Here is an 18040-nt window from a genome sequence, read left to right as displayed (position 1 = left end):
TGTTTTTGAAAATAAAAATTAGTAGTGTTAAATGTGAATATATATTTATTTTGATTACTTGTTTGGAAAAATATAAGAAAAGAAAATTTTTTTTGCCTCCACCGAAAAAAATTTTTTTTTTTTGTCTGCCACTACTCTCAACTCCTCATCATCTCTAATAATAATTTCACTCTCTATATTAAGTCTTCTGTACTTATTTTTATATCATCTCCCTTTTTAATTGATCTTTAATTTTTTTTTTATTGGAGACATATTTTGTATTTAGGACTTTAAAGTTCCAAATTTGAATGCAAAATTAAACAAAATGAAACACCGAATTATATTATCCTTTTTATTTACATTCATACAAATTAAACTTAACATTTGAAATAATTGAAGTTCTTGATGGTGGAATGTGATTTTTGTCTCAAATCTAATTGAATTTAACACAAAAACATGACCAAGAAGAACTTGAGCATAACAAAATATGGTATGAATGAATAAAGAAATATTTAAACCAAACAAAGCAACATTGAGACAGCAAACTCCTAAATATGATGCTTCTAAAGTTGGGGTTTATAGGCATTTGGTTAGACAATGGGGGGAACACAATTCTATTTTTTAATTTTTTAATCATTCCTTCTTTGAAAACAAATCTAAGATTGGATTGCAAATCATAAGATTTTACCAATCATATAATTAGAATACACAATGGGAACACAATCTTATATTTTTTCTTTTTTAATCATTTGTTTTTAAAACAAATCTAAGATTGGATCTCAAGTCATAAGATTTTATCAATCAAATAAAATAAAATTCAAAAATACATGTAAGTGCTTTCAAAATTTTCAATGATGAGGCAATCCTAAAATTTGGATATCTAGTGCTTAATACCAAAAAAATTAGATCTAAAATAGTTCAGAAAGTAGAAACCTCATATTGTAAAGAAGAAAAAGATTCAACTTGTTGCCTTATTAGTTGCTTGATTTGCATCGAATCAACTTATAATTAAAAAAGGAATTTTGAAAAAAAAAATGACATGATTTATAACACAAATTAAATAGCAAACAACAATTCTTCCGGTAAAGAATTAATATAAAGATAATATTACCCGGACATTTTTTGATAGTAGAAATCAAGATCTTTTCTTTTCAAGGAGCAGCATTTCATTTCAAAATACTCTTGTCTAACCTCATCAGCATGAGCATCTAGCTCTCCAATAAATTCTCAATAAAAAGTTCCCAAAGCAAAGGAGGGAGTCTGGGATCTAATGAATTGTATCTGTCTATATTTACCAAGACTTTGAAACCAATCCCTTAACGTTCCAGTGAATCTGGATGTGAATTCAATAATAACTGTTTCTAAAGTATTTTCAGGCTTAGAAAGTTGGAGATCAATCTATCCACCAAATTCACCAATTCGGTCTCTCCATTTAATCGGAGGTAATCCGTCAAAAGAGAACCAAGAACCATTGGTTGAATTTTGAGGAATAGAATGTTGAGTAGTTGAAGTAGCCTCAATAGGTTCCTCCACAATGGGGACTGTAGTGTCAAATTCTTCATGAAATTCTTGTGCTTTGGATGATCTGGGATCAGTAGGAGATGCCATCAACATATTGGTGAGATCATTAATCTCTTGATTTGAGGAGGACAGTGTCTCAGTGAAAACATTACTGGTAATAAGAACACGCACAAAAATGTTTTCACGAACAAATAAAAGTCAAAAAATTACCCAAGACACAAATTAGTTCATGAATATTTTTATGGCCACCAAAATCTTCATGAAAACCAAATTACACCATCACTGCATATTAGTATACTAATTTTTGTCTTCCTCATTCTTATACATCTACACTGAAAAATAAATAAATTTATGACATTTTATTAATATTAGTATTGCGAATTTTGAGATGCAATTTTGTCACTGGAAAATATTACTAGGGGTCCGTTTACTTGTGTAGAACAGTTTTTATTCCATTTTAATTAGTTTTCAAAAAATTATTGGTTGTAAAAAAAAAAAAAAAAAAACCCTTTCATGTTCCATTTCTATGTTTCAAAGACGATTACAGAATTATACCTTTCTAATTTTTCATAAATTTTATAAGAAACTAGAAACATAAAAACACAATAAAAGAAAGTTTTCTCAACTTGCTTACACAAATTTTAAAAAATAAAAACAATTTGTTATTTTTGTCAATTATGTGCAAGTTTGAAAATGAGAGGTAATGGTTCCAAAACTTTTCATTGCTTTCTATTATTTGAACAAATATTGCTATACCATAAAATAAGCTAACATAATATTTGTGACCACCACTACTATTGTTATGCATGGAAATAGTAATAAAACTTACAACAACAACAACAACAATAACTTGAAATCTAACTTTGCATTACACACTAATAATACATTGTCACATTGAGAACTTCTGCCTTAACCCCAATCTTTTCAACCACTACATTCTGAAGGAGTCATCAGCCCATAATTGTACTATCAGCATTGTATTTTCGGCATTGTATTTTTATTTTTTTCCCCTCAGAGATAAACGATGGGCATTGCTTCCCGCACTGATCTCCACAGAACTATCATAGTTAGGCAGGCTAATACCAAAGATATTAAACGATGGGCATTGCTTCCCGCACTGATCTCCACAGAACTATCATAGTTAGGCAGGCTAATACCAAAGATATTAAGATCTGCCACTTGAAGTAGACCTGCCAGCATGATGTCCATGACCGCTCCCGCGGTCTCCATCTCGGTCCTGTCGTCCACGCCTCTTCTTCATTATACCTTTCCCTCCCCTCGAACCGTTTTCTTCATGCCAACCCTTCCCCACCTCCCAATCTTCTCTCACCTTCTTACCAAGCCTCTCTTTAGCCTTCCTCTTCTTTCCAAAGGTATGGGCACTACGATCCCCAGCAATCCCGCTCCCGCGTGGCAGTGGTTCTTCCTCTGCGTCATCTAGCTGCCAATTGCATAAAATCTCCTGCTGATCCCAGCGCTGTGGTCGTAGTGGTTCCCCTGCTCCAGGAAGCAAGTTATTGAAAGTCATCTCCCCACTACACCCACCCTTTCGCTCTACTAAGACCGGATCGGGTCTTATTATGGTGCCAAGGATGCTCCTGTGGGGGCCTAGACCCAAGATAGTCTTCGCATTTGTCAGCGTCAAGTAAGCCATTGCAAAAGCTGATTTGATCTGTGGCAGCCAGGTTAGCAAAATAGTTGAGTGAATAAAGGTCTAAATAAAACCTAGGGTGTTGGTTCAAACCATCAACTAAGACCAAAATTGCAGCCCAGCATAAAGATGAATAAATAAGATAGTATCAAATGGTTATTTGAACAAAATGCCTCCAAAAAAGGCACCGATAAAACTAGATATGCAAAGTGGCCCACATTTAATATGAAGTCCTCAGAATCAAAGGTTTGTAAGCTTTGTCTTCCTACAATGGTGCAGTGATAAGACAGCAGTAAGATTATTTCTCAAGGCCAGAAAGAGAATATATATACGCATGCTATGAGGTAACAACCCTCACAAGGGCAGATGAGATAAGAGTAAGCAATTTCAGTTTCTCACCCTCAACATACTTAGAGGGCTGTAAGCCTGTAACCAACATGTTCATGCCTCACTTCACAAGGAAGATCTGCGTCTTCGCAATTTTTTATTTTTTTATTTTTATTTCAATAAACTATGACAGTTAATATTGCAGCTGCTTCAATCATTTGTCACACCATGCATGAACACATCATTTCACTAAAAAGGCGGCATCACATCACTTATATTGTTGGCAAAAGCAATATTGTAAACGAGCCATGTAAAAAAATAAATCTGTCTTTCCTTAAAATACTCATTTAACATATTATCTTCAAATTAAACATTTCAAATCTACTAGAGTAAGGGCAAAGAATAGTACAAAGATAGCATGAGTGCCATCTAATAATGGCACAAATTAAAACAGATACAAATTGTTCATGTATTCATTTGCTCAAGTACTATCAGAAATTAAATGCATGCATTTTGTCTGTCCTTTAAATATTCATTTAACATATTATATCTCTTTCAAATTACACATTTCAAATGTACTAGAGTAAGGGCAAAGAATGGTAGAAAGATAGCAAAGTGCCAACTAATGGCACAAATTAAAACAGATACAAATTGTTAGTGTATTCATTTGCTCTAAATACCATCAGAAATTAAATGCATGCATCTATAGGTCCAAATGATAGGAGAACATACCTGATGATAGTTAAAGGAGTTCTTTCCTATGTCATTCTCCGGTGCCTATTGCATCATTAAGAATATCTCCAGTCAATTTCCAAGTAATAAATAAGACTTCAAGGGGAAAGGGTCACCTCTAGTTCCTCATCTTGTAGTTCATGCTGTTCCAGAGTCAGAGTTCACTATTAAGATATGCAAGTCCATTTTAATAGAGGCCCATTACACTATGCTGGTCAGAGCAAGTAGGCTCCTAACTTTCATTTTTCAGTGAAGTAGCAAAACAGCTGACATCACCCTGTATTTTCATTTAGAAAACTCTGCTCCTCCAAAATGAAGGAAATGGAACGAACAGCCAATTTGGGATAGTGGTGACCCTAGCCTCTCCTAGGGGCTGCCTGGGGATTTCAAGCTTTAGAGCAATTGAGTCAACTAGTTAGTTGACTCGAGGTCCTAAGGCTAATTAGGAGTAAACCGTAAACAAAACACCATTTCTTTCATGTGCTCTCTGATTTCCCAGATAGTCCCTTGAAGATTAAAGTAGGGAAAGTGTAATTTGCATGGTAACCTGCGGGTCCTCAATGGCAATAAGAAATGGCCGTCCTGTATTTGAAAATCTGAAAGAGAAGAAAAAACAAATAAATAAGGATTAAAATAATGCATCATAACTCAGGGCAAGAATGAAGATGACAAGAAGAAAATGATTCTTATCCAAAAGTTTTCTCTACCCTTTGCTACTCTTCAGGAAGAATATTTCTGCTCCGTTGCAAGAGACCCCCACATCACAAGTGTTCAATTTGCGTCCATAAAAATCAAAAAAGTTAACCTAGATTGCAAACACAACACCTCAGCATGAATCCAAAAAACTAATTAAAACATCTTTCTCATCACAAATCCCACCCCTACTCCCCAGGGAACCATAAAATAGATCAACATTTCTACTGTAAAATTAAAAATGCAATCCTTCGTGCATAAACATCGCTAGGATTGTGGAAAACTAGTTGGCCCAAAAGGGATCATTTTCTAATGAATGCAGCTCTATACGCCCACCAATACCCAGGTGGATGAAGAGATTAAAAAAATAATAATTTTGTGCCTTTATGAACATCCTAAAAATAATTATACTCAGAGGGATCATTTTCTGTTGAATGAAGTTCTATAAGACCAGCAATACCCAGGTGGATGAAGAGACTAAAAAAAAAAATAGTTTTGAGCCTTCAGGAACATCCTAGAAATAATTATACAACTTAACAGGGAAGAGGAGAAGGGAGAAGAACAAAATTATAGCCCTCCTTCAATTTCCTTTCTTTTCCTCTCTCTTCATCAAGCATGGAGGTCGCATTTCCAGAAAAAACTTCAGTAAGCTCATTCTCACACGCAGAAAGCTACTCTAGAATAACTGTTAGAAAAGCTAAATAACCACATATCAAACTTAGAGACTTTGCATACATGCACCAGTATAAAATGAAAGCATGTTTCCCTGGAATTATACAGCAGTATGAAAAGCCAGTTAAGGAGGAGCATAAACAAAATATTCTCTCATGAGATGCATACCAACAGGACTCCCAAGTTATTCTCTGGAAATTTTTGGCACTCATGGAGACTCTGCGAGAGAGAGAGAGAGAGAGAGAGAGAATAAGGCAAAAAAGCTCAATAGGAAACCAATTACCAATAAAAGGCAAAACTTGTGCGCAACTCTTAAGCATTTTACAGCCTTTTCCATTTTCTGAGCAGCAATGCAATACCTTCTAAAAAAAAAAGCTTGTGCATAATCTTAATAAATTGCATTTGCAAAAAAAGTTAAGATGATACATCAGCCGCCATACAACTTGTGTCATGGTGCTCGTCTATGTCACTGGCTAGACAACTTCGGTGCAAGCAATTGAAAGCAAATGATTCAGCAACATTACAGTCCAAAAGGCCACATAAATATGTAGGTGGCGGCAGTAAAAGATGAGTCAAACTCCTGGGATTATTTGGTTTGCCTAATGATCAGTCATTTCTCCACTCCAATGATATGAAGATCATATGATATCATGACAACATTATCTAATAAGCACCCCTTGTGCCCATATCTTACTTCGCTCCATGGCCAATCAAATGGATCCAGTCTTTTATTCCATTTGATTTGAATGATTTGGACTCAAAGTTGATGAAGAAAATTTTCCCTTACAAAGAAAGCGAAAAACAAAAAAAGGAGAAAGAAAAAAATCATAGCACTGCCTGGAAGTGAATCTACAAAAACCTATTCCAGTCAAAATTTAGAAGAATTGCCCAGAAGTGAATCTAGCCCAGCATAGCTCATGACTAAAGCCATTATGCCACTTATTTATGGCCCCACCCAGATTCCTCTAGTTTAGTAATGTAACCATGTTACATTTGAACTACGGAAGCAAATAACATACAATGCTAAATATTCGCTAATATGAAGATGTATTAGTTCTGGAAGGCCATATTCCTTCAAACCCAGTAAATGAAGTAAATGGAACTATCAAATCATGTTCAAAAACCTATTAAATGAAGTTATAAAAATAAAAAATATAATAAAAAAAAGCCTATAAAAGATAAATCATTTCAAATATTGGATGTTACCCTGTAATGTAGTGATACAAAGTTATAACAAAACAGAAAACTACTTATCGTACAGTATTATGTGCACTCGATAATAGCAAGTAATTGCGAAATAAAAACCTGGAAAAAGTACACTTATCACCCTTATAAATAACTAAATATAGTAAATTGATAGATTGAGTGACACAGAAATCTGCAGTGGCAAAGAGGAAGATGATGTCTAATTTATATCAGCTATAGCCTAAGACAGTGGAACACCCTTCCCCTTGTTATTGAAGAGTTAAGATTAGCATATCATGCTCACACATAACTGTAACAGCCAATGATAAGTTATTCCAGAGTCAGCCTATATATGTGCAAGCAAATGTGCACAATCTCTTGAATTAAACATTCTAAAGAAGAATTTTTGAATTCACTTACCCGCAACATTGCCATAAGCATAGCTAAAAGAGCATAGGAACCAATTCCACCTGAATATACCTGCATTCTTCAAGGGAATACTGAATAAGATAGAAGAAATAATGGCACATTGACCTATAACAATAAAGGAACAAGAACTTGCACCTCATTCAACTCTCTCTGCTGTAGAAAAATTTTCAGGATCAAACACAATGGTCGTAATGGGGGCCACCTTGAAATCGCATCCTGAAAAGCAGACGACATACAACCATAAGATCAAGCTTTACAAAATCACATACATCTGAGACAGTAATGGTAACAAGTCAAAATATTCAGAAAAGAGAAGCACATATGGCCATAAGATCCTAAAACTCATACAGTATATTGTAGACCAACATAAACATGCATCGGTAACGCATTGAAATGTCAATCTTACAGTAGTAAACCAGTCAAAAAGAATAGCAAACTGATTTAATGTAAATGAAAATGCAACATCCAATGCACAAGACTCCAATGCCAATTGGGGGTCTGAGGAGGGCATGATGCATGCCGCTTATCCATGAAACCAATCTGTAAAAGGACTCACAGAAATGCAAAAACCAAAGCCAGTAAATACAGTCCAATGCTAGGTGAGGTATGATAGCAGGGAAACTTCCTACCCTAAATCTCATAGTTTTAACTTTTTAAAATGGTGGCAGTTAACTGTATCATTTGACGATCACGACTATTGTGAACAGTATGTTACAGGTAACAGAAACCACATCCCGGGATTTCTTTTTTGCATTAGTGAACTTGTTAACCATATAATAGATTCAATTGTTTGGATCCCAAAGCCTTAGTACTAATGCTTTCAATGATTGTTGGTATATATTAATCTGTCTAATATAACAAACCCTATAAGTGTCAGTTGTTATCTGAATTTCTTTAGCCACCAAATGCCAGAAGTAGCATGTATTTCGCACTTTTCACTACTTTATTGAGTACAAACACAATTTAAACTAAGAAATAAAAAATATAATGAAATATAAATATAAAATGTCCATATTAAAACAAGAACATAAATGCATAGCAATAGAATATGTTTTCATCTCTAGATTACACGCAAGGAAAATATGAAAAACAAAATCAAAAGAATTTTATCAAAAAATAAAATGAAAGAACTTACAATATGCAAACATGGGTGCTATTTTAATAAGACAAAAAGTTAGAACTATTTGAAGGCTAGTTATTAAAGAAATTCATACTAAACAGTTAAGTAAATAAACCTAAAAATGATTTCTTAAGAAAGTACTAAACTACTAATTAAATAGACCAACTTAAAATTGAATTTATAAGCTATACAAAAAAAAAGGTTCAAAAACACAAAAAGGTAATCAAATAAATATTTTTTAGGCATTCACAGCTACTCTGACAATTTAACAATTTTTAAGTGTGTAGTGGCCCGCAATGGACCATATCAGCTGATATGGTTGTAAAACCGAGAGCCTCCAAGATATCACCCAGCAGTCTTGGAAGCAACCCATACTGTTTCATAATGGTCATTATGGATATGGAATGATTTGTAAAACTATAGTCACTTTTTTTTGGGCACATTCTTTTGGGTTTTTGGAGGGCTTGTCGCTGTCTGATATTCAAAGGGATTGGAATGCAGCACTCTGGTAAATTTTTTTTTTTTACTTTTAATGAAGGATAACTTATACTCTTGTAATTATTTCTTTTTTTAATGAAGTTGTTTCATTATCTTTTTTAAAAAAACTATAGTCCAGGATAAGTTAGATTAATAAAAATGGTGGCAATGTGAAAATTTCTCTAAATGTGGAAATATGAAAGTTGGATAATTATATAGGGAAGATCACTGAAAAAAGCAACTGCAGATATAGGATTCATGGAATAATGGAAGGACGAAGAGAAGAAGGGATAACAGGGTGCACAATAAGTGCACTTGAACATGTCCATGTACATGCTATAAAATTTTCTATTTTTAGAGATCAAAAAAAGCAACTGCAGATATAAGATTAATGGAATCATGAAAGGAAGAAGAAACCAAGGGGGAAGGGGGTGCACAATAAGTGCACTAGAACATGTGCGTGTACATGCTATAAATATTTTCTATTTTTACATTATTCAATGAAATCTTTGGGAGCCATTTTTTAACATCACACTGGTAGAATACAAGTGCTTCTCACGCCCATCCAAGGTTTTAAATTTCGACTTCAACCAGATTTTGATGTCAATTTTGATTTAAAAAGTTCTAGAAATTAGTAGTAAAACATAGAACTTTTCTCCTACACTTTGGGATTTGGGAAATTGGAATCTCATTTCAGAACAAACCTTCCAAGAAGAAGAAGAAGATATTCACTTACCCAAGAAAAGCCATTTCGATCCTAATATCACTTGAAAAATCAGCAAAGAACAAGTAGGTTTGTGTTAGAACACATATAATACAGCATAAGTATTCAGGTGACCAGCACTTACAGGCCTTGCACAGGATTATACAAGATAACAAGGTCTGTGATTAGAGCCCAGCATTCCAAACAGCCACACATTTCATCCAGTCCAAACATGGTTTAGAGCTCAAGTGCTTAACATACCATACATGCTCTAACCTCATCCTCCATTGGAAGAAGGGGTATCACAACTTTATAAGCATGGCACACTAACTAAGAATTTAAGGGAAAAAGTCATAGGACAAAAGCAGATAGACGCTGCGTCATACCTGAATAAATTCAGCAGCTTTTGGTCCATTTTCTACGTCAAAACTGTGAAACAAAAGATAGAGCATCAGACCTGATGCCACGTTTTGCAATAACAAGCAGCATATGATTATAAAATGTTGTCCTAAATCATGACATCGAGTTGAGGATCCTACAAGAAGCACAAAATTTAGCATGATTCACGTGACCTGGTAGAAATTTGATAAATACATTTGTCAAATTTACAGTCTATTTGTCCTAATCAAACAATCTTAGGCCTGATTTTTGTTTCTAAAAAGTCTTTAAAGACATTTAGAAATCCTACTTAGAGCTCACATGGTTCTTTTAAAAAATGTGTGGTCATTGATTTAAAAAATATAAATATGCATGTCCTTAAGTTTATAAATGACTAATTCATCATTTGTCTTGCATTTCAATGCATTTGAACAATTCAGACTTCTTCAAGATCCAGATATCAAGTACTGAAAACTGAAGAGATTTTGTGGTTTTTTCATTCTGTATATAGTAACTATATACGCATCCGCTTTGTACAAGTAAATGTTTTATTACTTTTCAATACAAGTTTTTATTGAGGCTAAATATTTACAATACTGAATTTCAATTTTACCAAACACGCTTAAAATTGAATCCTATTAATTATGCTTCTTAATCTGATAAAAAATTTAACTATGGCCTATTATCCGTGATTCAAATCAAATCCATCTGGTTTTAAATTTGGATTGAGTTTGGGACTACTAAAACTTTCATATATGCTCAGGTGAAACATAAGACAAGCCCACCAATAGGTTTAGAAAGTGTGCAAGGCAAACTATCAAGTTGTCAAATCCTAAGGTATGGAGGTTAAAAATAAAAAGCAATGCCAAGACACATACCTACGCAAATACCCTCATGACAACTCATTAATACAGAAGCTAAATTATGTGAACACAGAGCCTAGATTTTTATTTATTTCCTTCTTTATCTTCTATTTTAAATTAGGGTTTTGCAAATACGCATGCATAATAACCTTTGTATCACAAACAAAAAATGTTTGAATTCAAGCAGAAGAATGATATAATTTAGCAATACAATTTAATAAGAGTTGCTTAGATCCATTTATGACAAATTAATCATAACAGTGGAGAAGAAGTAAAGAAGGGGGATGAGGGAGGGAAATTCAATAACATGCAAATCAATGACACCCAATTTGGAATGCAATTTACTAATGAAAATAGGCAAACATTTATTTCACCCTTATAGTTTGAGGTTAATATCAAGTCTCAGATTCAATTTCTGCAATTACAACCTAAATTGTCACAAGTCAAGCTTGTTTAGAGCATTATGCATACCTTCGACACTTGTTTTGTGCATATTGGGTGGGGGTAACAATGATGTAACTCCTAGTGTAGGTTTTACCCTTTAAGTAGGATAATGCCTTAGTAAAAGTGGTGAGTATGATGTTATATTAATGTTTAATTGTATGAAAGTGGGAATTGCATAGAAAGTTCTCCTTAGGGGAGGGTGAGTGTCATCAATCTTGTAAAATTCACTAACTTTATGTAATTGTGTTTAGCGCCTCCCTCGAACACACATTGCCTAAGAAGGTAATAAGAATTGTGTTGTTGCCTTACAGCTTACTACTCAACTCATGTTTACATTCACATTTTCTTATTGCTTTCGCTTAATTTGTATTCAATGCTTTCATGAATATGTTCTTGTGGTGAACTCACCGTTTACATTTAGCTGATTAGTTAAAGGTTTGTTTGATATCATTGTTGTTTTCTGTTTCTATTTCTGCACAATAAAGAAACACACTAAAAAAAAGATTCTTTTTCTGTTGTTGGTTTCCAGCTGTTTGTGAAAAACTAAAACTAAATTTCGCAATTTTCAATTGTTTTGGCAACCTATTGCTATAATTTTTTATATCTAGAAACAATTTTTTTAGGGGTCGTTCTATAAAAAATTAGAGAAATGAAAACTAAAAACCAAAAACAGAAACTAAAAACTAGAAACCAGCAACCTGTTTGGTTAATATTTATAGAACTAATACAAATTAAAAACTTAGTTAAAAAAATACTCATTTTTATTTTAAATTAAAATATTATAAATATATTATTAAAATAATAAAATTACAGATAATACACATTTAAAAATTACTATAATAAAAATAAAATTTATAATTATTTTACTTAATTATTCTACTTTCAAATTTTACTTTATAATAAAAAATTTAATGAACATAACAATTGAAAAATAATAAAAGTATTTTTTTAATTGGCTTTATTATTATTTTTTAAAATTTATGTATATTTTTATTTTAATTATATTTAAATTAATATGATCATTTAATTATGATTTTAATTTAAAAGTGTATGAAATAAATAATATAATCCAAAAAACAATTTCTAGATATTAAAATTTATCTGAAAACTATAAAATTTGATTTTCAATTTTTTGGCAAACAACTGAAAACTAGCAACAAAAATAGAAAACTGACAACAGAAACAAACACGCTTTTATTATCTATTTTTTCACTGTAGAGAAACAAAAAACAGCAATGATAGCAAAAGAGCCTTTAGATTAAATCATTCATTTTATACACACTTTTTAATTAAAATTAAAATTAAATGATCATATGAATTCAAATATAATTAAAACAAATATATACATAAATTTCAAAAAAATAAAAACAATAAAAGCCAATTACATAATATTTTTACTATTTTTCAATTGTCATGTACAATAAGATTGTTAGTGTAAAGTAAAATTTGAAAATATAACAATTAAGTAAATTAATTATAATAACTTTTTTATTACAGTATTTTTAAATTTGTGTTATTTTTAAATTTTAATATTTTAATCAGAATTTTACAATATCATTTGATTTAAAGACGAAAATGAGAATTTTTCTAATTAAACTTTAATTTTATTGATGATCATATATATTCAAATATAATTAAAACAACTATATACATAAATTTCAAAAAATAAAAATAAAAACAATAAAATCCAATTACATAATATTTTTACTATTTTTTAGTTCTCATGTACAATAAGATTGTTATTGTAAAGTAAAATTTGAAAATATAACAATTAAGTAAAATAATTATAATAATTTTTTTATTATACTATTTTTTAATTTGTGTTATTTTTCAATTTTATTATTTTAATCAAAATTTTACAATATTATTTGATTTAAAGATGAAAATCAGCATTTTTCTAATTAAACTTTTAATTTTAGTTTTACAAATCTTAACCAAACAGGTTGCTAGTTTTTGGCTTTAAGTTTCTACTTCTAATTTTAAGGTTTCATTTCTGGTTTGCATTTTCATAATTTTTGATAGTGATGTCAAATGGCTCCTAAGTTTATGTGTTACAACTAATCCCGCATTGTCCTTCACACAATGTGGAATGTTTAGCCATTGACACAAACCTATCAAACAATTTTTAATTATTTCACTGTCGCGGGATTTTGACATTTATTACAAATTAGGATTAAGCACCAATGTCAAATCTTATTTTGACCCTTGGAGAATAGTGCAACATTTGACTATAGTTTGACCTTTTTCTTTTCACAAAAAAAAAAAAAAGTTGGGGGGGGGGGGGGGGGGGGGGGGAAGGTTTTGGCGTGAAGAAGCTCAATATGTTCCACAAAAGTTGAGCCCTACAACAATGGCTCTCTTTAGTTTTCACATTTAAAGCAAACCACCTTCATGGTCTTTAGCAAGACAAAGACAATGGCATTTATACAAGTATAGCTCAATTTAATTTCATATGGGTTTTTGTATAAAGCTCTTTAAAAATTTACTTAAGTGCTTTTCTTCATCTTTATCACCATCCAAACAATTTTCCTCCTTAGCAACCCTTACCATCCCTAGCTAATCACTAATCCCTCAAGTCAAACCCATCACTGTCATTGCCCTCATCAAACTCCTAACATCTCCCAAGCACGCTTACCATCACAATACTCCAAGTTCCTAATTGTAAAACTCCTCACCCTAAACCCATCCACCATTTTGAGGCCAATATCTAATTGTAACTCAAGAAGTGAGCCTCCACAAATGGGTTCCAAGGTTCACCTCAGATTTCTCCAGTATTCGCTATAAAAGAGTGGAATCTATCACTCTATGGAATAGATGCTCGTGTGCCTTCAAGAAAGTCGAGCTGTTAAGAATCTCGTTGTCCTTGATTAAGTCAAGATGTCTTGGGATGAACAAATGGGCCAATCCAGCGGAGAAGATCATAAATGGAACAACATTGAAAGCCAAAGCAGGCTTAGCCTCAAGTCATGATGGTGGGAAGGCGGCAATGCGTTGCAGTGGTGGCACTAGTAGATGATGTGTGGCAGTGGTGCAGGGAAAGAAAAGAAGAAGAGGGATGAGGACCAGTTGCAATGACATCATTTTTTCCCTTCTTGCTTTTTTCCGAAAAATAAAAGTCAAATGGTTTAATATACACGGCATGTTCTACCACAATTTTAACTACCATATGACGTGGTGGGTCCAACCAACTTGGAAAAAAACCCATAAATTCAGGGTGCAATTACGAAAATTGGAACATCAAGGACCAAATTGACAGCAACCCTAAATCACAAGACTGTAAAATGATTTTTTGCAAAAAAATTTTAAGAACTTATAACTAAAAAGAACATAATAATTGGCAACAGCATAATATATCACCTTATATCAAAAGCAACACCACTTTTCTTTTCTATAAATTTAATAATTGGTACGCGGGCCTTTGCAATAACCTGAGATATTGACAATAAAGAAGTTAAACAGCAATTTTGTGTAGAAGTAGCATTCAGTCGTCAGAAGGATTACCTGCATATTTTTTGCAATGCCTCTTTGTGATAATGCCCTAGAAAGGGCCACCAAACCAATTTGCGGAGTTCTGATATTTGATCCCAGAATGACAACCTACAAAATTCAGTGTCTCCAATTTCTTCACCCAAAATAAGTCTAAACATCAACTTTCTAAACTTAATTACTGTTTTATTAAAAAAGAAAAGAAAAGAAAAGAAAACAACGAAGTAAATCATCTGCACAAGAAATCCATCAATTCAACAACAAAATCTCATATTATGGATCATATAAATTTTGTTTTGAAGTTCCTACTCTATTCACAAAAAAAAAAAAAAAAAAAGAGACTAAAATATTGCAATTTCTTGATTAATGACTATATAGTTTATATAAACAAATTAAAGCATTACTATGCCCTTCAATTGGTGTGTGTTTTCATGCTATTTGACTTATCTGCATCATCAATTATATCACTCTCAACAGACGAGCGACACTAAACCAAAAGCTTATTAAATCAACCTGAATACTATGATCAAGGAAGATATTTCTACGTCCATCCACAACTTGAAGAAAGTAGCCAGGCAATTTTAATTTTAAAACACCAAGGATTCTTTCATCTGGCCCCTACTTCAAAGCAACACTAACTAATAGTTAACAATCTCTTCCTCCTCCAAAAAGAAATTCTAGTATCTTTCAAAACTTATATGCACCACCCACATTAGAAGAAAATTAAAAAACAGTTACTCTACTCCTGATAGAAAGTTATTATGCTCATTTATGAAGGCAGGTGAGTTTTCGAAATTTGTTTAGGTACAAAACTAACTAATCCACTAATGCAAGAAACTACAGTGACCAATTCAATTGAACAAAACTGAATCAAAACAGTTCATAAATTACTTTTTCACAGCATTAAGCATCTTAACCTCTGAAATTCATTGTAGCCACACTCAAAAGAAAAAGTACACTAGATTTAAATACATTGAATGGCCTCACTTTTCAACTTGAAGCATAAACATTTAGCTCATAAGCTAGCCAAAAGAGAATCTAAATTCCAGTTTGCAAGTAACCATAACAGGATCCAAAGCTAAAGAACAAACTATGGTGCAAAAAATTGTGACATAGTATTTTGTTGTATGGGACTCAAATATAGAGAGTTAATTCATAATTTTACAAGAGAACAAACAGGAGGTGATATGCTTACATCAATATCACTAGTCGGAAGATAAATCCCTGTCTTGAATGACCCAAATACTTCTACCTGTAAACCAGCGGCAACATCACATAATCTGGCCAAAGTTAGATATTAGGAGATCACACCCCCCCCCCCCCCCAAAAAAAAAAATAAAAAAAAAGAAAAAGAAAAAAACCATAAGGAAGGGAGGAGGGGGATCAAGGTGGGAAGGGGATTAAACCTGGCAGTTGGGCCAAATATATTTTATAACGTCAAAAACACATTCTACTGCTGCTTGCCTTGTGGCTTGTTCTTCTGGGGTTGGAGAGAGAAAGTCACAAAAATCCAATATCTCTGCCATTACAACATCAGTCAACAAGCTATTGAACCATTTACAAGTGTTATTATTAATCTAGTCTCCAAATGTCTAAGAGAGCCTGCAAAGCTAACCATCATGTTCGCAGCAAAAACTTAAAAGCTTAGGAAATGGCATCATTTAAAATATCTTTAAAAAATTGAAAGGCCATTGCATAACACAGGTCCCACAAGCAAGGTCCTGAGTTCTAAGGCCGCAAGCTAACAGTTATCAATGAGCATCTACAGAAATTATACAGCAGCAGTGGTAACCTGTTTCCCCAAAACATCAATTAGAAACATTCTGCAGTTCTTGGTGGAAATAATTTGAAATTCACGAAAGAATAACAAAAATATCCATTATTTATTTGAAAATTATTCAGGTAGTCTGTTTTTTTAGGAAGAAAAAAAAAAAGTAACCGCTTAGCATAGTTAAGGGATTTAAAAAATTATGTAACTTGGCAAGCATTGCACATAATTCAGGAACTCTATGATCATGAAACACAAAAAGCAGTATTGTTTAAGTCAATGCAGATGTAAATGATACTTAGAATTTTCAAAAGTACAAAGAATCTGCACGAATAGTCATACTCACGGAGTATATATAGATAAATCTTAAGCAAACAAAAACACAACCATAATTCAAAACAATTCAACATACAATGTAACTAATTAAAATTTTCTTATTTGCGCTTTCAAAGTGCTTTCCTACTTTCAGAAGCCCCCGCCCCCTACATATTAAAAAAAAAAAAAACAGTAAAGATGAATTTTTAAACTTTGGATTAGGAATTCTGTGGATTTGGAAAATACGCAGTAAATTATACTGAGTTTCATCAAATTATATATAATCCCAAATCGGCTTGAACACCATACTTCTTACTTCGACAACATAAAAGCAAGCTGTACCCCAGAAGTTTTCCCTTTTGCTTCAAATCAAGCCCACCGGAAGTGAATTGAGCTTAAGCGCTGGATTACCTTTGTGAAGCTGAAGCATGGGGCTCTTAAATCGACTCATGCCTTGAAACCAGCCACTCTCCAACGTCCTCTGCGGTTCCCCGCCTCCTGCCGCCGGAGTAGTCGGTGTCACTGATGGTGTCGATAACGCGACTTGTTTCGGTTCGGCGGCATCTTCGGCGACGTCGAGGGAGAAGTAATCAGGGGCGGCGGAGTCCGGGGAAGGACACGAGAGAGACGAGAGAGAAATTTGGTTGCGGAACACAAAATAAGGCTCGGAGTCGTCAGAGGTAGCGGGGGGCGGCTGTTCGGTGGCGGAGAGAGGGCTTAGGGTTTCATAGACAATGCCGTTGCAGTCCATTGAAGCCGCGGCTAGGAGAATTTCTGTGAGCGGCGCAGCGGAGGTGGAGAAGGGGCACCGGACATGGGAGGTTTTGATGATTTTTTCGTATCTTTACATTTCTACAGCGCGTTTTTGCGGCTACTTTAACGGCCGCCAAAGTCTCATCCTTTCCGATTTTGCCCTAGAAAAACAATTGAATGAAACCGGTGACGGAATTGAATTTACAACCCACCAATCCTACCGCCTGCATTAGAATTTTTCAAGTGAAATTCACTTATTAAAATAAATAAGTAAATAAAACTCAGTTAAATGGGATGAAAGAGAGAGGAAAAAAAAAATTAAGGTCCATTTAGTTTTGGAAATTATTTTTTTTATTTTTTATTTATCAATAAATGATTAAAATTTTGATTTATTTTTTATTTTTAAAAATTCATATTAAAAATAAAAATAGAAATAAAGGGTTGTTTAATTATGCAAAATAATTTTTTATTTTTTATTTTTAGATTTTAGAATAATCACAAAAAAATTTGTTTTCTAGTTTTTCAAATTTAATATAAGGTAATA

At 33.0% G+C, this 18040-nt stretch overlaps 1 protein-coding gene across 2 annotated transcripts; it reads right to left on the bottom strand.

Moving 5' to 3' along the window:
• Window positions 1-2204: 2204 nt before the first annotated feature.
• LOC131159538 (uncharacterized) lies at window positions 2205-17656 on the bottom strand. 2 transcript variants are annotated; one of them, XM_058114542.1, is made up of 13 exons: window positions 17155-17656; window positions 16067-16179; window positions 15856-15912; window positions 14676-14771; window positions 14532-14602; window positions 9876-9918; window positions 7325-7405; window positions 7181-7240; window positions 5744-5794; window positions 4918-5015; window positions 4758-4806; window positions 4211-4255; window positions 2205-3172 (listed from the first exon to the last, which is right to left on the bottom strand). In XM_058114542.1, exons 1-13 carry the CDS (start codon window positions 17492-17494, stop codon window positions 2666-2668), a joined length of 1611 nt encoding a protein of 536 aa, XP_057970525.1. In that variant the 5' UTR covers window positions 17495-17656; the 3' UTR covers window positions 2205-2665. The 2 variants fall into 2 exon arrangements, with proteins under 2 accessions (XP_057970525.1, XP_057970535.1); XM_058114552.1 differs by lacking the exon at window positions 5744-5794 and having other exon boundaries at window positions 17155-17635.
• Window positions 17657-18040: the final 384 nt, after the last annotated feature.

This window comes from Malania oleifera, chromosome 1 (assembly GCF_029873635.1).
Source record: "Malania oleifera isolate guangnan ecotype guangnan chromosome 1, ASM2987363v1, whole genome shotgun sequence".
Lineage (NCBI taxonomy): Eukaryota > Viridiplantae > Streptophyta > Magnoliopsida > Santalales > Ximeniaceae > Malania > Malania oleifera.
The sequence above is the reverse complement of the archived record's forward strand: the minus strand, read 5'-3'. Positions and strand labels throughout refer to the sequence as shown.

Bases quoted from the DNA above. Each gene is read 5' to 3' on its own strand.
- LOC131159538 (XM_058114542.1), bottom strand. From the start codon at position 17,494: ATGGACTGCAACGGCATTGTCTATGAAACCCTAAGCCCTCTCTCCGCC. The intron at 4,807-4,917 runs GTAGAGAAAACT...CTTCTCTTTCAG, and splicing joins TTCCTGAAGAGTAGCAAAGG to ATTTTCAAATACAGGACGGC. The intron at 4,256-4,757 runs GTTACCATGCAA...ATGATGCAATAG, and splicing joins TTGCCATTGAGGACCCGCAG to GCACCGGAGAATGACATAGG.